Source organism: Danaus plexippus, chromosome 6, assembly GCF_018135715.1.
Source record: "Danaus plexippus chromosome 6, MEX_DaPlex, whole genome shotgun sequence".
Taxonomy (NCBI): domain Eukaryota; kingdom Metazoa; phylum Arthropoda; class Insecta; order Lepidoptera; family Nymphalidae; genus Danaus; species Danaus plexippus.
The window spans coordinates 9,634,506-9,660,134 of NC_083540.1; the positions used below are offsets into that span (position 1 = coordinate 9,634,506).

Here is a 25,629-nt window from a genome sequence, read left to right on the forward strand (position 1 = left end):
ATCCGAGTCTGTAAACAGTGTTCAGTTCCTAGTTCCTGCATATATTCGAATAGTGTTGTCGATGAATTTTAAAATTTAGTTTTACTATTTGACCGCATATTTAAATTAAATATATAGATAAATGCCCGACTCTACTCGAGTGAAGTGGGATCACCGACAATAAAGATTTAATGACGACTATTTCACTTAATTCTATATCAAAAATTTTTTTTTATATAAATCTTATTTCTAGCTTCAGTTTTATAAATTTAACCTTAACAATATAATTATTATAATTAACTCTATTTACAATTTGTTTTTTTCTAATTCAGTTACGTCTATCTCCTGTTCGTGTCGCAACATTTTCTATGGTATATTCTGACTATTTCATGTATTTCAATTTTTTAGATCTAACAATTACTTATTATTATATATTGAACTTTTAGTTTAAAAAAAAAACTTGATAATTAAATCAAATAATAACATTTCTGTGTATTTTGAATATAATTCAATAGTTATGTGTGTACAGATAATTAATAACGTGTTCCCAATGGCCGTGTCATCAAATTAATTTTATCATTTATTAAATTATTTTTATGTAAATATAATTAATACAAAAGCACTTCATATGATTTAAAGCTAAATTAAATCACACGTACAAAACAATTATGTGACAGTATTTTATCGTTTGTTGTAATTTGATATTAACTCTGAAATCCCTCATTACATGTAAATAATTATTAATGGAAGAGATTTAATTGTAAATAAATAAAAATTATTGTGTTATTTTCTAATTTCTAAAATCTTAGAGCATAATTAATAACTATCAATCACTACAACGCTGACATTATTGACAGATGCATATTTTACAAGACAAAAATTACAATTTTAATCTTTTATGATTTTGGTAAATTGACCTAATAAAATAATAAGGAACTTTCCATCAATAACGAAACGACTTGAAAAAAGGAATATGATGTGGTAGGTGTAGATGTAGTCTATAAACAAATCCAGAGGTGATGCAAAAATGTTAAATTAAGGAAGATTGAAAAAGTAGCGGAAATCATGGTACATAACAAGATATGCACGTGCATATTAGTTATTTATTTTGTTATTTTATTATGCCCATGCATTTTCATCATTAAACATATAATTATTGAAAAAAAAAGCTTTATGGAAGTGTTGTATAAAGTTCAAAGACGTAACGAAACGTCTCCGTCTTTCAAAATACATTTATGGATTATGAAAATGGATATTTTGTAATGGCTTATAAAGCTGCGCCGTATATTTTATATTTGTAGTAACGTATCCCGTTAAGTGAATGTAATCTTACGTCTAGATTAATTTAGGTAATAATTTGGCGTTAGAAGAATATAATATCGTGATGATGGTAAAGAACAAATCAACACACAATTAATAGAATACTCTAAAGTGTAGTTTTCGTATGCGAACACATTTCTTGAACCAATACCTTTAGATCGGGTACGACGAAGAGGATTAAATTAAACTTCGGAAAGAAATTTTCCAGAGAACAAGTCGGTTGAGGCTTCATAAATGTTCATAGAATGTCACATCAGATACAAAGTAGACGAAGCTTAGAGTTTAAAAAACTTTTTACAGTGACATTTTGTTCTTCACAGTTTATGCATCAAATAAGATTATTTTTTAAATCGAATTGTTTTTAAAACATTGTATTCTAATGAGATTAAATAGATAAAATGTAATAATTTTATCACAATATCTATTTTTAATAAAATAATGAAGTCATGACTATTTGATGTAAGTGAAATTCTCAGTCGGTCGTAATATTTACAATTCGCAAATATCACCGTCCGCGACGCGTTCAGAATATCAAACTGTGAGGGCAGCGCGGAATTGGTTATACCACCTAATAAAAACTTCCTCGGTCATAAAACGTTGTTAACTGAAAAAAGTTACTGCCACTACTGCTGCTAATATACCACAGCTGAAGGGGTTAGGTTGATATTTTTTTGTCGAATTTCGTTCCCTTTAAAAACATTTTATAGTTTATATTTCAAATAATTTTATCATAGTCTACTAACGACCTGTTTGAAATGATCGTTTATAATTTATTAAGTTTTTCTGATATCAAACTATGTGGAACGTGTTGAAACTACATGTAAAATCATAACACAGTGCACAGTGTTGCATTACAACAAAAATTAACTATTTTTCCAACCGTTCTATGAAGTTCATGTTCTTGTCTTACCACAAATCTTGTTAATAAATGTTATGACATATACATATATATACAATATCAAACAACCTAAGCCCTGATATTTGAAATTACACATGTCTTCTCTACTAATTATTAAACTGTTCATTATCGTTAGCAAAGTCCTCGACCTATTGTCTGTTATGACTGGCATACTTGTTAAAAATTAAAATTTAGAAATTGAAATATGCGAACAAAAAAGGGCAAAGACCGTCTTAAATTGTAATATTTTAATTATTAGTCGAGTATTTTACGATTGAAATAGATGTAAGGTTTTTGTTACTTTTATTATTCATTACTTATGAATGTTGTTAAAATGTTCTAGTAATTAATTCATATTAGTTATAGTCTAACAAATATAGAGAAACTCAATAACAGAGTCAATAAAACGAGGGCTTTTTGTCACAGATACAAAACTGGGTATTTAACTCTAAACGTCTTTTCCATTAGAAAACTTTGATATATTTTTCATCAATATTTTTATATGATGTCTTTTAATACTATATCAATATTTTTATTTTTATATATCTTGTCTGCCCGTGATCACGGTTGCTGCAAAGTAAGCGAAACGTCGGGATTATGTAGTTTTTTAAACAATAAAATCCGCCTAGTATATCCGAATAATACTAATTTCATTTAAATTTTTATGACGATGCCTAAAAGGTAATATTGTTGTCATGAATTGGTTAAAAGAGATATATTAAAATATAATAAGAACAACGTTGAAATTGCGGACTTACATTGTAGTTGATTGCGTGAGATATAATATTTTACAAATGATATGGTGAGTTTCTGAAATTTATATACAATAATATAATTAGGTATAACAAGTAAATTTATGATTTCTAGTGCCTTACAATACATAGTATCTTATAAAATACTCTTAATGTATATATTTTAGACGACATATGCGTCAGTTTTGTAAAAAAATTGTTTATCTATTTGCTTATTCATCATTAAGTTCATAATTTTTAACCGTCTTGTTTAACGAAGGTGAGGGACTTGAGGATAAGTTCAACAGTAATAGAGCACATACGGACACTGATATAATATGTAAATTCGCACAAGAAACATACTTCCTTAATCAAAATTTATCCTCTTTATATATGGAATAACATGTTGTTGCGATTGCTCGTTTCTATGATACGATATGATATTAGTCAAAAATTGTTTTAATTTTGACAAAATATTTTATAAAGTTAACAATTATTCATTTTAAATATGCAGGCAATAATGTCTAAACCAAACTCAAATCTATAAATTTTTGTTTTTAGCTGTATATTTCATAACGGATTTCAGGTTTTTTGGTTAAAACATATTAAATATTGTTCCGATTCCCAAAAATATCTTTAATTGCATGGGACGTATATTTTACAAATCAAGAAATAATTTATTGATACATTTTTATTTTGGTGATTTGTCTTGCTTACAATGTCTACAACAAGAATACGCATATATGGTGAAATTACGAGTATCGAGCATCTATTTGCGACGCATATAATAGTTTGATCCGTCGTACAGATAAAAGACAGTCTATGTTAAATTTCCGATAGCTTTTCACTTACCGACCGCGTGAGAGTGACGCGTCACTGAATGTAGCCTCGGGGGGATCCACGGCACTCGACAGCATACTTCGTCTCTTGACTTTTCTAACCTTTTTATTAACATTCATATCATTTCACCTTCCGCTTTGAAAAAACTTGCTCTGATCACAAAACGTTCTCCTAATATCATTTCACCAAATAAATGATGCTATCTTTAGTGACAGTTGACTGATGCTCTTCTCAGGGTCACGAAAATTGACAAGTTCCGAAAACCGAATCTTTACCAAAAGACATTTATATATATTTCAGCAGCTTTTTAAAAATCTATTCAGAAAACATGTTTAAAGGCCCATTAACAAATTGATTCAGTATATTATTATTTTTTTGTGGTACTTTGAAAACCGTAAAAAGAAACGAATATAGAACATTTAGTTATAATTTCTCAGATATGCCCGAGTTCATGTTGAAATAAAATTAGTATTATATATAATAAAGGCATTTATTATTTTATTTTGCAATGTACCCGACGTTTCGGTTACTTTACTGGAACCGTGATCACGCGCGGACGAGATGGAAGTAATCACAAAATATGAAAAAAATAATGTCTATGTCTATTTACGGAGCTTTATGACAAATGACTTTGAAAATATCGGTGTTCAGATAAACCTTTTCCAAACATTATCCATAAACAACTGAGATTATTCTCATTGACGCCATTAATAAGGAACAAAGATGACACATTCCTGGACACTGGCGGTTGATAAGTAAAAGAATACAATACAAACGATATTCTAATTAATAAAATATAAACGCTAATACCTCAATCATTTAATAACAAATCTCGAATATACGGTGACTATGTTTATGAGATGTGTCATCATATTTATTTCACTCCGCAGTCCCAATAATTTAAGAGCATAAAACTTTAAAACAAACTTGCATTACCCACTTATAACATCACTTACAGTTTTATGTTTCTGAGCTTTTAAACTTAGAAATAATAGTAACAACAAACAGGACGGTAAGTGTTTTACAAATGGGTTGTTGATTTTTTTTTAAGATATTCTTTGTACTTTCACATTAAATTACCAACTTACTATTATTGTGTATAAAACTACTACAAATTTATTCTATCATATCAATCAGTAAATATTTTATTTCTGTTTTTTTTTTCAAGATAGTCAAAATGCTTATTATATCTTTGAACATAAGTATTTACTAAGCACAAAATGATATGATACAAACTACATGAATTAATCGAATGAACATTTGTTTGTTGAAACATCACTATGTTATTCGGAGCATTTTTCTATATTATATTATTTATTGTATCTGTATACTTTATTTATTATATTAATGTTTAGTTACTAAGATAAATTACCACAAGATGTATTCTGGGTAAATTCTGAACCACTTCAAGATCGCATTGTTGATTTATACGTATTTGGTTTAAGTTGTAACATTGTATAAATGTTACTTTAAAACATCTCTGCAAAAAAATATTGTTTAAGAAAACAAACCAAACTACTATTTTAATAACAACAAATATTTTAGGATATATAATTTCAATAAATAGTCATACGTTCTTTTTCACTCTATTTTTTTTGTTTATTAAACCCCATATAATATAACTCACACAATACATTTATTGTATATGAATTAATCAATGTAATACTAAAAATTGTACTCTATATATGACAACCTTTATAAGCAATACGTATAGATTGTATTTCTAAACTAGATTCCTCCCAACATAGAGTATTTTACTGATCTGTACTCTGTCTCCCCTTAAGGAGTATTGAACCCTTAAGCATCCAAAGTGACTTGTACTTTTTGTTGACAATATGCAATAATCTGAGTGATGATAGATATAGTGTGATCAGCAATGTTTTGTCATACAAGATATTTTTCTTGTAAGTGTTTATAGTTGGAGCTCAATTTTCAATAGGTATGAAAGTAATATTTTCGAAAGAGCGTATATAATATGGCGTCTTTTAAAAGTGTAATGTGCATTTCTTTATTAAATCAAAACCCATGGGGACACATTTACACCACCTTTAAGGTCATAGATAGTTAAAGTCAACAGTGAATATTTCCTTTTTTTGATCAGAGGTGGCGAAGGGGCAGACTGCCTACTTGATAGGATGTAGTCACTGTCGCCCATAGACATCTGCAACATAAGGCATGTTGCGGATGCGTTGCCAATCTTGATTGTGGAAGAGGGCGAGGAAAGGGTGGGAAAATGAAAAGGGTAGGAAAGGATGGGAAAAGGGAAAGGGCAACCGCCCATCTCAGTCATCGGACGAAACGCAGCCATTAAAGGCTATTTCACGCTGACCTTCTGTGAGAGGGTGGTACTCTCTGGTTGAGCCGGTCCCTGTTCGAGATGTAGTAGCTGACCACTGCTAAGCTTTCACCTTTTACTTTAGACGTGATTGTTTTTCTTTTTCCTTCAAGAGATATAAAAAGATATAAGAACCGGCTAATGTACCAAAAACCACTGTAAGTAATAACAATTAGAGCAAAATTCGTTTCCGTAACTAATAAAATAAACCTTTTCTCCTCAAAGGTAACGTTAACGTCAGCGCATGTAAGCTGGTTATAGGGGGACTCAGGAAATATTAAATAACTTTGGCTAAGAAAATGATTAAATTAGGTTCTCTAAAGCACATTAGCGTGTCTCGCAACTGGCTGTACTCTTTGTTGTATTTTTTTTTTCAACTAGACATATTACATTAAAATAAAACTAGTATTATTCGGATTTACTACGCGGATTTTATTATTTAAAAACTACATAATCCCGACGTTTCGGTTACTTTGCAGCAACCGTGATCACGGGCAGACGAGGAAACGTCGGGATTATGTAGTTTTTAAATAATGAAATCCGCGTAGTAAATCCGAATAATACTAGTTTTATTTAAATGAATACTCGCGAAAATCTTAGATCTCATTAGACATATTACATTAATAAAAAAACGTTTCTAACAACACTTAATATTATTACAATTCTTTTTTTAAGTCAATTATGGCTTTTTTTTCGAATGCTACTATCTCTTTCAAAACATAATTATTTACAGGTCCAACTATATCTGTAGCAAATTTCTCAAATTCTCCATCCTTATACATCCCGCATATGTTTTTTAGCAAAAAATTTAAGAGACAGGTATAAGTTTTCTAACTGACTAATCATGATTATTATTAAAGAGTTTAGTTTCGCTAAGTTTTGATGTCTGAGAGCAGAACTTTTAATATTATTCATTGAAAAAGGCACAATTTTATTTTATGAATATATTATAAAATAATCAATAATATTCAAAATAAAAATAAAAACTTCCTACGCTATAATTTTTCCGTCATATAAACCCAATTACTCAAGTTATTTTTTCATATCTCAAGTTTCAAGGGCCCCTTACTCTATTGAATTAAAAGAACCACTAAGTATATAAGCCTCAACTAATGTAACTCATAAATACATATATATGTTAAAGTATACAAACTTCATAGAAAAACATGAACATGAATATACATAGGAAATATATTACCAATACAACATTTCTCGGTAGTTTTTCCATCATAGAGGATAGAGTAAACACGAGACCTCCTCTCTACGTATAACGTAAGTCATTTCCGTGTAGTGAATACACTTGACCGATTCCTATCGAACACTTCAACAAAAATAACGGCGTTCGCTTTAATAATTTACTCGATGCTAAGATTTCGTCGGTTTAGTAAATAAAGGTAAAGTAGGAACTCCGCTCGCCACGATCCTTACGATAGCTTTGTGTTTAGATTCAGATGGAGCATAACGCCGGTTTTCCATTAGATAAATTTAAAATAAATTTACTTATCACTTCTATAGAGCCACCGAGATATACAATAATATCAGAATGTTCAAGATTCCGCTTATATTTTTTTTACCAGAGCAAATTTTTTTAAAGCAAATAAAAACTATTATGTTATTCAATAAAGAACGTTTAAAAATTATTATAGAAGAATACAAAACTCATATTACAATAACACAAAACCAAAGCAAAATTTATAAACAACATCTAAGATGTCATGGTTTGAACTTCAGTAATCGACAGATCGAAGTTACCATGACCCGAAGTGCTTCAACAATTTGTTGGAAACTTTTTAACTATTTAGATGTTTACTTTATTAACAAACAGATTTAAACGAGGCAATATCAAGTGATTTCTATAGATTCATGTAGACCGCTCTGAACAGATATAAAATACACATTTAAACACGTTCGTTAATCGAGTTTCTTCATTTTACTAAGTTTGTCACGTGATCTCATAACTTACAAATCTATAACCTATAATGTTATATAATGATTGCAAGAGTTATATTACATTTTATAAGTGTAATAAATATTATTTAACATCAGGAAAATAAGAAAGAGCAGGTTGTTGTTATTGGTCGTTCATCAGCCCGAGGCTGGCTGGAACCGTCACGTCGCTGAGTGCTGCCTTTAGGGCTTGCTCTAATCGACGACGTAAAACAAAACATTATCTTTTTTCCTGATTTTAGTAACTTTCTTTTAACCTTTTTCGTTCAATTTTATCTACAGTTATGTTACTGGTTATAACTGAAGTATATATTTGATAGATCTATCAACTTTATACCTTATCTTTGAAAATGTATATACAGACTACATAGCATTCGTCCATTCGTAGCACTTAATACGACGAAAAATACATTTTCGTTAAGTATGTGGCGCGATATGATCTCAACTATATCTGTCAAATTGTTTGCACTCAATTTAAGAATTTTGTTTTTGTAAAATTTTAATATGCAATCTAATTAAAATATAATTTACAAGGAAACCACAACAACAAACATAAAAATACATACGTTGAAACCACATTTAACTGACACATAATTTGCCGCTATTATGGATAATGATCGGGTGTTATTTCAATACAGGAATAAAACATTAAACTTAGATCTGTCCTAAAGATATGAAGAGTACTCTAGATACACTGAGACTGCGGAGGCTGGATTTTGATATCTCCGTCTGAACTACTAGCTCTGTTATTCTGTATCTGAATCTTTATTACCAAAAATTTAAAGGAAAGAAAATAAAAAAAAACTGTTTAAATTTAAAATATATATGTCTTGGAGCCTTTTTTTTACTTTTTTAGTTTATTGAAAATTTTTTTTTCAGTAGGTTTGTAATCTGAATACATTATTATATAACTTACGGATACATTTACAAATTTTTGTCCTACGATAGATAACTATTTTTCGTTTTTATTCACATTTGTGAAAATTTTAAGATTTTTTTTTTTATATATATATTGTATTTCAATCGTCAGATTTATAAACGTTTATATTGTGTGAAGAATCAAATTAAAATAAAAGTTGTTTCATTGATATTTATTTATTGGTGTGAACGTTATCCCTTTATATAATTACGTAACGCGATTGATTCCAAGTATACATGAAGCTTGTATACATCTATACATCTTACTCGTTTCTGTTTCATCATTTATTTTATAGCATCCTGTTTTTTACGTTATCATAACCGAGGCTCTTTAATATACACAGTGCTGTACATCGGTTTCCTTGAGATGTTTTTCCCCTTCAGTTAACAACGTTTTATGACCGAGGAAGTTTTTATTAGGTGGTATAACCAATTCCGCGCTGCCCTCACAGTTTGATATTCTGAACGCGTCGCGGACGGTGATATTTGCGAATTGTAAATGTTACGACCGACTGAGAATTTCACTTACATCAAATAGTCATGACTTCATTGATATAAGTTAAAAACGAACAAATAAATTTTTCAATTAGACGGTAGAAGAAGCAAATAAAATTTGATATATAAATGAAACTAATATTCTCCGGATTACTAATACGTATTTTCATTAGTGAATGTCATTGACATCTCGTCTGCTCGTGATCACGGTTGTTGCAAAGTTTAAAATAATAATATACTCGGAGTAATCCGAAAAATATTAGTTTCATTTAAATCAAAACTCGCGAAAGTTAGATCTCATTATGAAGTTTCATATTCAAGTATTTAGCAGTAATGAAGTGTAACAAGCCGTAATCTTCATTAAATATTTCAACTAGAATATAATTTTGTTTTTTATGTTACATTAACATCGTTTATTTGGAACACAAATTTTTCTTTTGGTAATATAAAATTATTCATAAAGAGTTCTTATTTCCTGAATAATATTGAATAAGCTAAATTGTTCGAGTTACATAAGAAAACAAATATAAGATCTCAAAATGTTTTTTTATAGTTATGTGCAGTAACGAACCATTTACTGTAAGCGGGTAATGATATTTTTTATTTTATTTCTCAGTATTCGTTGTTGTGGTTGCTAATGACCGAGCCGTGACGTCGCCTAGCAACCGTTAGAGCTTAATAATCCCAATGCCTCCACGCATACACAAACATTTAATCAAGTCGTTAAGAATACACATCCAGTAATACAACGATCTCATGTTGTGGTATTTATTATTAGAAAAATAATTATCAAGAATTATGATATTAACGACATGGTATTAAGCGTAGAAAACATTGAGAGTGCCAATTGACCTAAACATATTGTAATTTAAGTACATATACATATAATATTAACTCGTAAACTTTCAACAGATGGTATCGTGAAACGGGAGGTGGAGTACTTCGTGAGATACGTGAGGGTGAGGGCGGGGGACGGTACAGCATGACGTCGGATGCGTTGGCTATCAGACGAGCTGAACTGACGGACGACGGCCGCTGGGCGTGTCGGGCAGCGAACGCTCATGGCCATGTGACGCTGCGACTCCATCTGTCGCTACGAGCGCATCTCACAATACACGCCCAACCCCATACACAAGTATGCCACTTGTTTTTATCATCCTAACAATAAAATAAAAACGAATTGTTGTTAGGCTGTTTGGATGTTTATGCGCTTTCACACAAAAAGTAAATTGCGGTTTTTATTAAAGATTTCAATAATATACTTTAGACATCGGAATAACATATTATGTATGTGCTATTATTTCCCATGTATGTATATAATCGGTAATGAATTTTATGGTCTGAAGTCAAAATAGTTGTATTTTGCGGGATCTATAGATGGAACCACTATTTAGCTACCATATAAATTTTGATTATTGAGAAATTCGATTGCCCACTGATTGTCTGAGACATTGTTTTTTTTAAAGTGAAAGGTGACAAACGAACAGACGGCCTACTTGATGGCTAGTAGTGACCGTCGTCATTAACATCCATAACATAGATGTTGGGTATGCTTTGCCACTCTTGGTTTTTGAGGAAAAGGGAGGGGTGGGAATAAGGAAATGACAGGAAAAGGTTACGGGGAACGGGGAAAAGGCTACCGGCTCGCTCATTCATCGGACGAAACGCAGCCACTAAAGACTACTTCACGTAAATCTTCTGTGAGAGGATCGTACTTTCTCGGTCGAGCCGGCCGATGGTCGAGCTGTAGTCACTTGATCACAGCTACCACTTTACCATGATCAGTACTTAATTAATAAAGTGAGATAGTTTGAAAGTCACAAAGTTGTAGGATATAAATTATAGTTTCTCCTGAGTGACCACTCAGCTTAAGAAGAGTTCATTTTAAGATTACAAACTTCAAATTTTTTTGTTATAAAAATAAAAAGTAATTAACGGTGAATATATTTATGAAATTAATATTTCTCATTTTAAAATGAAATTTCCGTTACTTTGCTGAGATCGATTTTGATTGATTTGGTTTTTATATTCAATCTTTTTTCTTAATTTATTTTTTGAACAGTTCTTTAAGAGGAAACTAAAAGAAAAAGACTGTGTTTTTTTTTTGCAATTTTCTACAAACAACTAATATTTCGCATTTTTACCATTTTATCACCGGTTTGTCTTCGTGTCATAAATATTTTGTATGTAACCGATTAATTACAAAATCTAGCATAAAAATTATAGTTTTCTTCCATCAAGAAATATTGATGTTTATAAAATTAAAAAGATAAAAGAAGAAATCTGATTATTTGTTGGACGCCCGTTCGGTTGATTCAGTTAATAACTTTTTTTAATTTATTTTTAATTAAATAAAATACATTAATAAAAAGACAAGAATTTAATATATTTTTTGGAACAAAAGTTGTTTTACATGTTTAATATTAATACGCCATTGAAATAGTTTTTTTTTATTAAAATATAAATCGTTTATCAGACATACTATTAAATAAATATACTTAATTACAATGAATTCCACGTACGTCCCAATCACCCACAATACGTGACCGGTCGAATGACGTCTTTTAAATAGTGCGGAATAAATTTGATTTCCGTTGTTTAGTTTTGTAATACAAACCACAACATCAATTCAGTACAATTCGCGTTGTTTCAAATCAGTCATATTTACTTAACGCAGATAAAGCAAACACGGACTGAAGTGGCAGCTTCGTTTTAGGGCATGTGAATTGAATTTTTATGAAAATAAAACAAACATGTTAATACACACACACACTGTATTTGACCTATCTAGTGTACTATTTTGAAAGGTGACAAAGAATTTGCCAAGAGGTACACAAGATTGTTGCCATTTTGGAAATCTTGATGACAATCACACTTAACTTTTAAGACCGCATCCGATGCTTTTTAAAATCATAGTATATTTTATTACAATACTAGTTAATTAACGTTTTAATCTTCACATTATTTTATAGTTATTGTAGGTTAAATGTAACTTGTATACAATATTTATGTAGTCCACGTAATTTAATACACTCCATCACAAAAACTCCTAAACATATATTTTTACTTAACGGGTATACAGGCACACGTCACACATATTGTGTAACCATACGCCAAAAATCCCTTCCATATTTTTCAAAAAGATCTGATACTTTTAACTGACCGATATTTACCGGACATAGTTAAAAACTCCTAAACTTAAACAGACTTTCAAATGAAAAAAAAATGAATTTAAATCGGTTGATAGCTTTAACAGCTACGCTGCCACAGATACACACACACACACACACACTCACGCATGCAGACACGTACGCACTCATAGACATCGACGTAACACTTATAACATCCCTCTTTTTGCGTCATTGTGAAAATCGATTAATGGTTTTATATAAAAATACGTTTGTAATTCGTTCTTTAAGTGTTTTTTTATTAGATAATGTTTGTTTAACATTTTGGTTACATGATGTTTTCTTTATCCTCTATAAAAGTATGTAGGTAAGTATTTATATAGTTCATACTATGGGTATTTATTTTGGGTAGTGCATGGACGAAGGTTCTCGAATTATAACTGATGACCTAATATAACATTAGACTATTATGTTACTATAGTCCTCAGAACACAGTTCGTAATTCATATTGGAAAAAGTGAGAAATTTCGAAATCAAGCAAACACTCGACGGAGCACTGTATTTACAAGAATCAAATATTATGGACCCTACCGTAATTTGGAAGTCAAATAAAAGATATATATAATGTAGGTTAGGATTATATCGAGTATACCACTAATATAGCTTTCTGACAACACAATTCCAATTCTAGATCGTATAGACGAACTAACCATAATTTTTCTAAGACATCTTTGTTATTTACTCCTATATAGAGATTTTATTACTATAACAACATTTAGCCGCTTCCTACTTCTCGTACGAGCGGATACTTGACTTCCGGAACCCATTACGAAGGATCCGGTCCGTGGACATGATTAAGTTGGATTGAGCAAACATTGTAAAGAACGTCCAGTCCACATAAAATTTCTCCAGTTGTATGTAATAATCGTTTCTTCTTCACGGTATGGGGCCTCTTCAGTACAGACATACAAACGTATCAACACACAAGAGCCAACAATATCCGATATTACTTCTTCAATGTTATTTCTAAGTATTATTAATAGAAAAGGCTTCTACATAACCTTTACAAAGCAGCCTTCCTGATTGTTAAAGATTGAAAAAGGTGACGTGGCCAATCGGACCCAACCCTGAATCGTCAGCCTTTACCCTTATAAATTGCAAATAAGATTGTTTCAGACCTCTTGCTTCTTCCGCAGTTACTGGATTTGTTTTAAATAATTTTATTTAGATCCAAACTACTGCAATAGAAACAACAACAATTTACTAGTCATAACTCCTTCATTAAGTTATTAAAGATTTCGAAATAAAAACTTGACAATGTCTTTTAGATCTAATTAGTTTTCTATAATAAGTATTATTTTATTAAAATTTGTTTTAATAATAACACGAATTATAGTAATATATAAATAATTAACAACATATTTTATACGAATACCGCAATAAACTATACAAATAAATGAGATAAAACCCCTTTTCACCGAGGTTAATTTAATGTGAACACAAATTTATATGACCAGCATTTAATGCACGAATAAACCATTATTTATCTAAATTAAAATTACGTATAGAAATACAAAATTCAATACAGTAAAAGAATTGTTTTTGTAAAGAGATATGACCTGATTTACATTAAAACAAAGCCAGACTTTCTATCATGGCCCTGTAAGCTTTTGTATAATTCCCTTAACGGCTGTATATAATTCTCTACGTATGTCTATTTTGAGGATTCCTGCTATAGTTTTATGTTCAGAGAACTGTTGATGGTAATTAAATCCACGCCACACTGCTTTTCTTTTAAATTAAAAATATTTTATTTCATGCACTCCGCTCTATCTCTGCATTCGCACTTGTTTGACGTTTTAATTAAAACCCCTCTGACTTTGAAGAGTATCCTTTTTTATTTTGCTTTGTATGTTCATGTAGGTAATATTTTAAATAAAAAAAAAATCTATTAAACAGTAAATGTGACTTGGAAAAGAATAACAAAAAATAAAATAAGTTGTTGAAATTGCTACATAAAGTCTTGCAGGTTTCTGTCTATGGGCTTAGTTTACCTCCTTGTAGCTGATAGTCTTCTAGTCAAAAATCCATAAAGTATAAAATGAAACGAGTGTCTTCGCGTTTCTATACCAGCGGCGAAAGAAAATGTTCCAGTTTACAAAACAGCAATCTCTTCAAGTAAATATGCAAGAAATCTTTTCGCCGCCAAGCAATGGCGGTCCAACGAAAATATATTCAAAGGAAAAATACAAACCTAAGAAGGCCCGGTACAAACCACGGTCGTAGAAAGAAATATATATATAGCATTTAGAAAATACAAAAAAAGAAGTATAAAATCAAAAAAATTAAACTACAATTCACGTATTGTTAAATATAGTTCGACGATTTACGGGTTCAGATTTGGTAACTTTAATGATTATCCCAATAAATGGTTGATTGGGTTTTGTCTTAGAAAATTTGAGCGCATTTGTTCGATTCTCAATGAATAGTGTGATGGAGAATATAACAGACGAAGGCTTATTACGTAATGCTGAAATATTGTCTCAAGCTGAAGGAGCATTCAGTCTATAACGTAATCTCTACCATTGAATATTGGTAAAGTACTGCAGTCGCACATAATAAAACTTCTTTGGCCAAGTAATCCCAATTCATGCCGTAATATTACTGTAAATGTGTGGAAGCGTTTTAACAACATCCCCTGTTCTAAATAGCTTCGACTAGTACGATTTTTTTCTAATCCCCAATTTAACTTAGATGTTTAAAATTGAAATATCTCTGCCCCCATAGGTAGATAAAATTTAATTTAGTAAGGATTATAATTTAAATAACTAAGATATTTTTTCGTTTATCCTTCAATCAAGAAAAATAATGTTGGTTCGGATCCAATAACTCGATAAAATAGTGTAATAAGTCCATAGCATTTTAGTAAATGTTTTTCATATCAAAATAATTTAAATTTTACATCTTGGGTGGAGCTATAAACTTATTCAATTGGCTATTGCGTGAATTCACTTTACAGTTCGTGAGTCGGGACCGTCTTATTTTATTACTTTCATATCCAAATACATTATTATACATGAACGAAATTTAAAAAAAAACATATCTAAAATTAAAACATACTCATTGAAATAAACCTTCTCTTCACATTTTTCTCCCTTTAATTTTACCATTTCACTTATTTTGTGGTAACTGAATACAAAAAAAAAAAACAGATAAAAGTTCCATTTCAACATTTTTAGTCTTGAATTTTAATTTTTCTACCTTTTTGTCATCTCGAAGCAATTAAACCAACGCAGTTTATTTACATTTTAGAGCGTACACTAGTTGAAATAATGATTTTAAGATTTTCACTACCAAAACATATTAATAAACTATATGAAAGGATTTAATTAACTAAGAATAAATGTGTACTCGTGAAAATCATAGAAGTTAGAATGTACACACTTAAGTCTAAGTGGTAACTTTTTACAAAATATGTTTAAAGGAAATTTTAATTGTTATTTAGGTAGTAAATAGCGGAGGTACGGCTATCATAAACTGCACATGGGCTGGCTGGCCAACACCCCGCTTGGAGTGGCTTCACAATGGCATACCTCTCTCGGCTGGCGTCGCTGGAGGTAGAGTGCGAATACAGAATGGAGGAGAACAACTAGTTATAACATCCGTCCATCGAGCTGATAAAGGAGTCTATCAATGTGTAGCCAGGAACGAGAGAGATTCAGCTCAAGCCAGCGCCGAGTTGAGGTTAGGAGGTGAGATTGTCTTCAATACTATTTAAAAATTTGTATTGATTTATATGACGACGTATAGAAGTCAACCAATGAGGTTTGTGTCTGGCGCTATTATTGAAATGTTATCTTGATTTAGATATACGTTTGATAATCTCAAGGCACTTATTATTAATGCTACATTATATTGTTCTATATCCTATCTTTACTAGTTTAAATCGTGTTCTTCATAGACACGGCCCCCGAGTTACAATACACGTTTATCGAGCAAGTGCTGCGACCCGGTCAAGTTGTAACCCTCAAGTGCTCGGCGGCTGGTTCCCCTCCACCACATTTTAGCTGGTTACTGGACGGGCAACCTCTCAATACCATGGCACGGGGACATAGGTAATAGACACATATTTAGTAGTAATAATAACAGATCACATTAAATGATTATCCACTTCACTTTATTGCAATTTATAAAATTGTTGTGTTTATATTTTAAAATTGTTACTTCTGGGCCGAAATGGCTCGGAGAGAAAAAAAATAATTTACTTAAAATATCAGTATATTAAATATACCAGAATAATTTAGAATATCTTCATAATACTAGTACCAATAGAATATATTTATAAATAATATATTTACATAACTACAAAGAGCAATTGTAAATCTATATATATAGTTATTGCACGTAAACAAACTTTAATCCAGGTACAGTATTGAGCAGTTCGCAACTAAAAGTAACGAAGTGGTGAGCTACTTAAACATCACCGCTGTGCGCTCTGAAGACGGTGGACTTTACACTTGTAGAGCTGCAAACTCGCTGGGGGAGATAGCGCATACATCCAGACTTAATATTTATGGTAAGGAAGTATGAGAAAATGTCTAACTAAATAAAACAAAAAATATATATTGCAAGCTTTGAGCTTAAGGCCTCAACTCCACTTTTATTTAATATGTAATAAAACTTGGAGAAGTTAACTTATTACATATTCTAAAATATTTAAAATCATCCAATTCCATATATCAATATCAATGAAGTCTATGGGATTTAACTCATATGTGGGTTATTATTTTTTTCATTTTTCATTTATAATCTAATTATTCGTAACTGAGAATGCTTTTAAAATTCTAATAATATTACGTATCGAATTATTAACTCATATTTCGGAAGTCGTTAAGCTAAATAAAACAAATTGATGAAAATAAATAAATAAGGTGCATTTTTCTAGAAATAATCTAAATCCCTTCTTTCCATTCGCTTTCATTATTTTTTCATTCAGGTCCACCGTACGTACGATCCATAGGCCCGATCAGAGCCGTCGCTGGCAGGGAATTGGTACTGTACTGCCCGTACTCTGGTTATCCAATTAGGTTTGTGCAAAGAGTTATTTTTAGAAAAGTATGTTTTATTCACTTTAATTTTCAATGTTTTTTCACCTTGATTATTATAGAACTCCATGATGTATATCCATCATACTAAAGTTATGTCGTTTCTTCGTATCTTACAAATTGTGACATTAAAAAGTAGTCAAAGTTTTAACGTTTTTCCAGACTGCTAAGTGGTAAAAGATTTTATGGAGTCAAATTTTATTTCATACAGACCCGGCCTTTGTAATTACTTCCATTATTTCTTATCTTTATGATTTGGGTCAGACTTCGGTGTAAACGTATTCTTTGTTAGATTTTTAAAATATTATGATTTCGTAATGGTATTTTCAAATTTATAGCAGCAATTTATGTTATCTTGCTGATAGTATATATGTAAAGGTTTAAATATCGTTTTATATTGAGCGTTTTAATAAACTAAAGAGGTTTATTAGTACAGGTTATAGAAAAACCTCTTCACATAATTTGAATATTATCACACATTTCTTATGTTCATGTCGCTACTATGTTAACGCGTCGATTTTCTAAAAAAAAATAAACTGTTAACTTTATTTTACATCGTACAATGTTTTATTTATTTTGTTTAGTAGGAGGTGGTAATAAGTAGTTTTAGAAACATCTTTTCTCTCAAGAGCCGTTAAGGAAAAAAAAAATGACAATGATCCTTATATACATAATAAAGGACTGGGTTAGATTAATTATTTTTACTGCAGCTCAGTAAGATGGGAACGCGACGGAAGTCAGCTGGAGTGGGAGGGCAGTACGGGTGGAGAAGGGGCTCTGAGGATATCACGCGTTGAAGCGAGCAGCGCTGGGGCATACACTTGTAGTGCTGTTGGACCACATGGGGAAATCGCGAGACGAGAGCTGCAGCTTATTGTCAGCAGTGGGTATCTGTTTTGTAGAAGAAATATAACTTATTTACATAAGGTCCAAAAACTCCATATAAGATGTGTAGGAAATATTCTAAAGCATCGGAGAAATGTAATAAAAATATGTTCACTAAAACCTTCAGTTTCATTAAAAAATAATCTTTAAGAACATTGAAGATAGGTATATTTATATACGTAGCAAAACGTCAAAATTTATGATTAATGGTCTCTAGATCCTCCCGAAATCGAGCCGTTCTCCTTCTCCGCCAACTTGCAAGAAGGCAAGCGAGCCCAAGTTAGTTGTAGCGTGGCATCCGGCGACATGCCTGTGCGATTCGCCTGGCTCAAGGACGATCTGCCCATACCAGCTGACCTACAGGTGTGTTCTTTTTGAAGAATACATATTTTTTGGACCTCGGAAAAGCATCCGATTTAACGTTAAGTTATTTTTGATATGAATTCTAAAAAATATTGTATTTTCGTATTATAATGATCATCGAAATGACTCAATGTTAAAAGAGATAATATAAAGGTTTTTAGAAAAACTGCCACAAATTTAAAAATACAGTCGACAATAATTGCTAGGTGGAAGAACGTGGGGCAGATTTTTTCAGCAACCTCGTTTTCAAAGAGGTTTCAGCTCGTCACAGCGGTCGGTACACATGTGTTGCGTCCAACAGCGCGGCCAAAGTTAACTATACCGCGGAGTTGGTGGTCAAAGGTAACCTCTTACCACCACCTACCAGCACTTAGACGCACGCTTGCACCGCACATTGGTCACGGGACCCTCGACTAATCTGATAGAAGCCGTACTCAGCACCAGAACACTCCATTTTGCACTGATCACGCTTTCGCACAACCCTTGTACAAAGTTTCGGAAACTAAATAACGATATATTTATTTAATTCCATCACTCCTGGGAGGTTATTAGATTGGTTTAAACTTCGGGAATCAATCAAGATTCAGAAGTTTCAACGAGAGTATACAATTAACCCCGAATAACTTTGATTACAAATTTAAGTTTGAACGTTTTATATTTCACCACTCAGTTGTTTAAGAATTTAGAAGGGTACTTTGCCTTTTGAGATTTCCTACACAGGCAGTTATAATTAGATACATTCTATAATTAAAATTTGTCTGCTTTCCTCAAAATTGACTTTTTGTTTTTGTTTTGCTCGACATTGGATTTCAGATTGCCTAACGGAAAGGGTAAAGTTCAGTTTAAGTTTTAGTTGATAATAGATTATAAACAATGCATTAATTGTATGTAAATATTTTGTGACAGGATCGACGTGCGTTTTGTTGTTATTTTATAAATGGTTTTATGTTACTTAAAATGACATCTAAGTGTTAAGTTTTATTTATAATGAATAGGTAATTTCTTTACACGGACTGTTCAGGTTGGTATACTTTTAGATATTAAGTTTCATGCTGCTGGAAAGTGTAAGTATAGAGATAGAGATGGCCTCCAAGTCTTAGATAGTAATGTCTACGGAATCAATATAAATATTAATGTACTCATATAACTTAAGTGTTCAATATTTCAAAACTACTATTACCCACCTAAAGCCATAAAAGCAGAATGAAGCTTAAGCAAAATTTAAGTTATTGAGGAAATACGTAAAATTCGACTGTTTTCTTAACTTTTGAACTTAATTAGTTTAATAATAAATATTGAATTGAAAACATTCTGTTTTGTTCATAGAAAATTATAATTTAACCTTTTCATTCAAATGAATACGCGCACGTATTTTAACCATTAACTATAAATCTAGGTATGAGACCCAGTCTCTTAGAATATCTGTACAAAACTAGTTCTGCGGTAATAAATTGAGTCTACTTCTCCTACAGTTTCTCCCAAATGGCTCCGCGAGCCCATGGACGCAGCTGTATTGGCTGGAGAGCAGCTAGCGTTGCACTGCCACACGACAGGATCACCCGCACCACATACTACGTGGCTTAAACAAAGAGGTGAAGTACTGTTATAGAAAATTCAATAAACATATTCATGAACTATTAAAGTGACTTAATTGTTAAGTGGCTAATAAACGTTTTAACTACACAAAGCAATTTATATAAGAGCAAATATAATTTTTAAAGACGAACTTTTTATTTTCCAATGTTTGTTTTCTATGAATACTTGGTAGCGAAGGTGTTTATTAAAATTCTAGCTGGTTCTGCATCAGACTTTGTTCCAATCATCAACCTAGGAGGGAGGTTTCAGTTTCTCTCGAACGGCACTCTCTGGATTGAAGCAGCCTTGCCGTACGATGAGGGTTACTATATGTGCAAAGCTGAAAACGGAGTTGGAACTCCGCTGTCCAAAACTATATTTGTGGCTATTAATGGTATGTTAATATTCATGAGCTTCCGTAGAGGAATAAAACAAAAGCGATGTGAGCCTACCAGATAAGATCTATCTTCACAGTATTTATTTTTATTTGATAGAATTTATTTTTTACTCAATTACACCTTTTTTTTTTAAACATATTTTGATGTTTTTTTTTCTTATTTAGATAAATTTCTAAATTAAAGAAATAAGATAACAAACATCATACAAATGAACGGCGATGATAATGTCCCTTTTTTATCTTGAACTTAAAAAAATTAGGAAATAGAATAAAACATTTTTTTATATACAATTACTCAAAACAAACTTAAATATAAATTAGGTTTTGAGAGCTTATTAAATATAGGACATTAAATTTAATGTTATTATATTTATAAAATTTCTCCTTTCCTCTGGGGCAAAAATCAGATTAGACATTAAATAATTAATAAGTTTGCAAGAGTCTTAATTGTTATGGCTCCAAAAAGATCTTAATTAGATTCTCATGATAATGTAAACTTTCAATTTTAGGATTTTTACAAAATTTCTACAGTGCTACTCTTTGCTTTTTGTTTTTCAACTACCAAGTATAATTTAAAAACTACTGTTCTTGTACTTTCATCCGGATTAGGAATCATAATAGTGAATGCTCAGTAAACAGATTTTAAACAAAGCGGATAAATTCAGAAGACATTGGTTATGATGTATTCCAATTATATAAAGTCATATTAATTGGATGACCTCCACAATCGAGATTAGTTCCTAAGATGTACCTCAATCATAACGACTTCATTAAAGAGCCCGCACGTTTTGAGATGACGTCTCATAACGTGTCCGCAAGACGGGAGGCGGGCGCGACGCTCGCATGTGAGGCGCGGGGCGACGCACCGCTGAGGGTCACTTGGTCAAGGGACAACGCCCCGCTTGACCTCTCTACTTATAGGTACTTCTAAATTAAACTATAATTAACTAAACCTACCAGATATTAACATGTAAGTCCTGGCTTTAATTCAAACGTCGTTGTTTCACTACAGATTAAGCATTTCTGAAGCAAAGACTGATAGTGGTTTAAGGTCCCAACTGTACATAAGCCGCACCGACCGACAAGACTCCGGCGTCTACAAGTGTCAGGCCGTCAATGCCTACGGTCACAGCGACCATTACATTTACTTATCCGTCCAAGGTACAAGACATCCTCTATGGTTCTAAAACTCTAAGACTAACATGAATTGATAATAGAAAAATAATGACAATCTAGATGTTCGCCTGTATACGTTTAAATAAAACCATTTTCCGATTTTATTTCTTTATATTTTACCAGACGTTTCGATTACATTTCATCAAGTATCATACGATAAGTATCATAAAATTACGGACAGATAAAATGAAATTCGTTCGATTCGATCGGGTTCGATTTGTCGCATTCAATATAAATTTTAGAAACATATATTTCTTTAAACTGGAGTATATTTCAAAATTGTCGACATCTCCAGAGAAACCTGAAATGCCTCAGTCATTGTCTGTGACTGAGATCCAGTCCCGTGCTGTCCGCCTGTCTTGGAGCGCGGGCTTCGATGGCAACTCACCTCTCCACGGCTACACGGTCCAGTACACGCCGCTTAGTACTCAGGCTCGAGGTGAAAGATGGGAGAATGCCGCTACACTGAACGTCACCTGGGCCGAACACGCTGGACATACACACTCTCACGTCACGTTAGTTAAACAATCTTTTCATTTTAATTTACTTTATATTGATTAATAAAGAATAGACCGACCCGTAACTCCTAAACGGCTAGAAGTGATCATTATTATATTCAGTACATCTGTGATATTGTATATTACAAAATATTAGTGTGAATTTAACTTTTTAAGGCTCACCAAGAAGGGCGATATACACTACGAAGCATTATTGAGTAACTTGCGGCCGCACACAGCGTATATGATCCGCATCGCCGCTATCAACCAGATAGACCGTAGTGCTTTTACTGAACCAGTGGTTGTTAAGACACAGGAGGAAGGTTAGTAGATATCTCTTTTATTAGAACATGGACTCTCCCTTTATAAATATTAGTTAGTTACGAGATGACTTTTCCAGCCCCGTCCGAAGCCCCCAGCGGCGTGTCAGTCTCAGCTGGGGCGGCAGGTGAACTGCACGTGTCGTGGCGCGCTCCTCCCCGGGACGCATGGCACGGAGAGTTACTAGGGTACTCTGTGACTTGCGCCGAATTAGGTCCAGACTCTGCTCCGATACCCAATGCGACTAGGTACCTTTACTTTCTAATGTTCGAAACGGATCAATGAACCATTATCACTGATACTTATTTTTTTTTTCAGAACTCTCACAGTTAACGGTTGGTCGGCAAGTGAACTGACCCTTTCAGCACTCAAGAAATTCACTCGTTATGAAGTACGCGTCCGTGCTTTCAACGGCATCGCGGCTGGACCTCCGTCTGTACCCGTCACAGCTACAACATTAGAAGGAGGTAATACTGACCCTGACAGCGATTTAAACTATTTTATTTGCACTAAATTAACTTAATATATTATTGATATAGTGCCTGAGGCGGCCCCGAGCCACGTTTCGTGTTCCGCCCTATCATCCTCAAGCCTTAAAATATCCTGGAACGCGCCACCGCCAGCGTTACGAGGCGGAATAGTTCAAGGATACAAGATTATCTACGCCCCGCTTTCTATCACGCACTGTTAGTATATTCACGAATCATATTACTATAACTACCATAATTAGTATCAATAGTACAACTTTCATAAAAGTAATAATTGTGTATGCTAGAACACACACATACTGTTTACTTGGGTCCCTTAAAAGATTGTGTTGTTCTTGAACGTCGAACTTGATATAGTACCTTCCTAACTAACCCTTGCAAACTTCTCAGCTGAGGGTGCTGAAATGAAGCGTGTGTCTACTACGGAGACTTACCTGCATACACTACACAAGTATAGCAACTACTCAGTGCAGGTGGTGGCGTACACAGCGGCGGGAGACGGCAAGAGGAGCGCTCCAGTGTATTGCATGACGGAAGAAGATGGTAAGAAAGGAGCCTAGTGAACTGCTGGTTTATTCGTGTATACAACTACATTACGGTTTATTTGTACATAGTGAAAAATGCTTTGTTGAAAACAGCACACATGCAACATGTAAATATACACAAATGTCCATATTGTAATATGTTTAGTATCTTATACATTTACTCGGAAGAGTGTATTGTAGATATACCTAACTAGCAATATTTATCCTATTGATTACACTACTATACCTAATATAATATATATATATATATATATATATATGTGTGTGTGTGTGTGTGTGTGAATGTCAACCTTTTAGGACTATGATTTTAAATAAAAATATTTATTTTAAACACAATCAAATATATTAATATACCATACTATATTTATGTACCTATAATAAAATTTTGAACTGCTCGTTGTCTAAACATAGAAAATATATGATGAAAAATGTTATTAAAACATTTCATCAAAGTAAAAGAATCTAACTTTATATAAATTCTTGAACAAAATAAATAAATTTCCTAAACTATAACTTAGGTTTTATTTGGATATTCAATTTACTTTTGCAAATAGTCCACTCAAGGTTCTGTACCGAGAGATATTCATTCAAAATTCTTTATTATCATTCTTGTAGTGCCCTCAGCTCCGGAAAAGATCAAGGCGTTACCATATTCAAGCGACTCGGTGCTGGTAAGCTGGCTACCACCCTTGCACCCCAACGGTATCATATCACACTATACGGTTTACTACAGGGAGGCTGGACGGTGAGTTGTTGCATATCGGCAATGCCGAGGAAATATTGTTTCTTTGAATCAAACAATAACAATAGACGATATAAAATGTACTGATAAAAATCTTAGCTTAATCTTTAGTTCAATATTTTCGGGACAGGTTAGGCAAGCACTCAACCTTCACAGTGTCAGCTGATAAGTCTCCCGAGATGGAATTGATGTTTCAAGTTAGGAATCTGATGGAAAACCAGTTGTATGAGTTTTGGGTGTCAGCGACTACTGGCTCGGGAGAAGGGGAGTCTACTCTGGTAGTAGGCCAAGGTCCCAGTTCTAGAAGTGAGTTGATTTTATTAATGTTAACTATAGTATAACCACTATATTTTCAACCACTATAAAACATCTGTAAGACTAAAAATTGTTATGCTCAATAAAAATGTAGTATATATTATTCATAAACAGTAATTGGATGGATGGGTTGATAAGTAATCTTTTAAACAGATATAACGGGTTCAAAAACCGATACATACAAACGAACTGATGAAATATAAAGGCATAAATTCAATAGTTATATAATTATTGTATTTGATTCAGTTCCAGCTCGCATAGCCTCTTTTGGTGGTACGATCCGCGTTGGTCCCGGTCGCGGCGCCTTACTGGCGTGCTTGGCTGTAGGGGTCCCTCCACCTAGAACGCGGTGGGCGCACGCTCGAGCCCCCGTTACACATCACCGTTACTACCAAGTTACCAGAGCTGGACATTTACATATTCGTGGTATGCACTTTTGAGGTCCCTTAATAAATATTACTTCTTCCATATTAAGAATAAGGAAAGATAACCACTCTCTTTATATGACGAATGATGTTATTCACGAACGCCTACATCATATTGAACTGTGGTTAGACCAATAAGATGACTGGAAATAGTTTTAAACTTTCCTTATACATTTAATGAGCATTACTTCAAATACTTAAAGA

General features: G+C 32.5%; 1 protein-coding gene across 1 annotated transcript in view; it reads left to right on the forward strand.

The window, feature by feature from the left end:
- Positions 1-25,629, forward strand: part of LOC116777845 (cell adhesion molecule Dscam2-like) — a 115,910-nt gene that overhangs the window by 85,201 nt on the left and 5,080 nt on the right. The window contains exons 7-27 of the mRNA XM_032671598.2: positions 10,376-10,598; positions 16,097-16,343; positions 16,553-16,706; positions 17,016-17,167; positions 17,588-17,678; positions 18,407-18,579; positions 18,799-18,944; positions 19,151-19,286; positions 20,417-20,536; positions 20,737-20,913; positions 21,693-21,837; positions 21,929-22,077; positions 22,388-22,607; positions 22,767-22,912; positions 22,990-23,158; positions 23,229-23,377; positions 23,450-23,596; positions 23,789-23,941; positions 24,559-24,688; positions 24,816-24,991; positions 25,247-25,426. Coding sequence (XP_032527489.2) covers positions 10,376-10,598; positions 16,097-16,343; positions 16,553-16,706; positions 17,016-17,167; positions 17,588-17,678; positions 18,407-18,579; positions 18,799-18,944; positions 19,151-19,286; positions 20,417-20,536; positions 20,737-20,913; positions 21,693-21,837; positions 21,929-22,077; positions 22,388-22,607; positions 22,767-22,912; positions 22,990-23,158; positions 23,229-23,377; positions 23,450-23,596; positions 23,789-23,941; positions 24,559-24,688; positions 24,816-24,991; positions 25,247-25,426 — 3,383 coding nt within the window. The remainder of the gene's footprint in view (positions 1-10,375; positions 10,599-16,096; positions 16,344-16,552; positions 16,707-17,015; positions 17,168-17,587; positions 17,679-18,406; positions 18,580-18,798; positions 18,945-19,150; positions 19,287-20,416; positions 20,537-20,736; positions 20,914-21,692; positions 21,838-21,928; positions 22,078-22,387; positions 22,608-22,766; positions 22,913-22,989; positions 23,159-23,228; positions 23,378-23,449; positions 23,597-23,788; positions 23,942-24,558; positions 24,689-24,815; positions 24,992-25,246; positions 25,427-25,629) is intronic.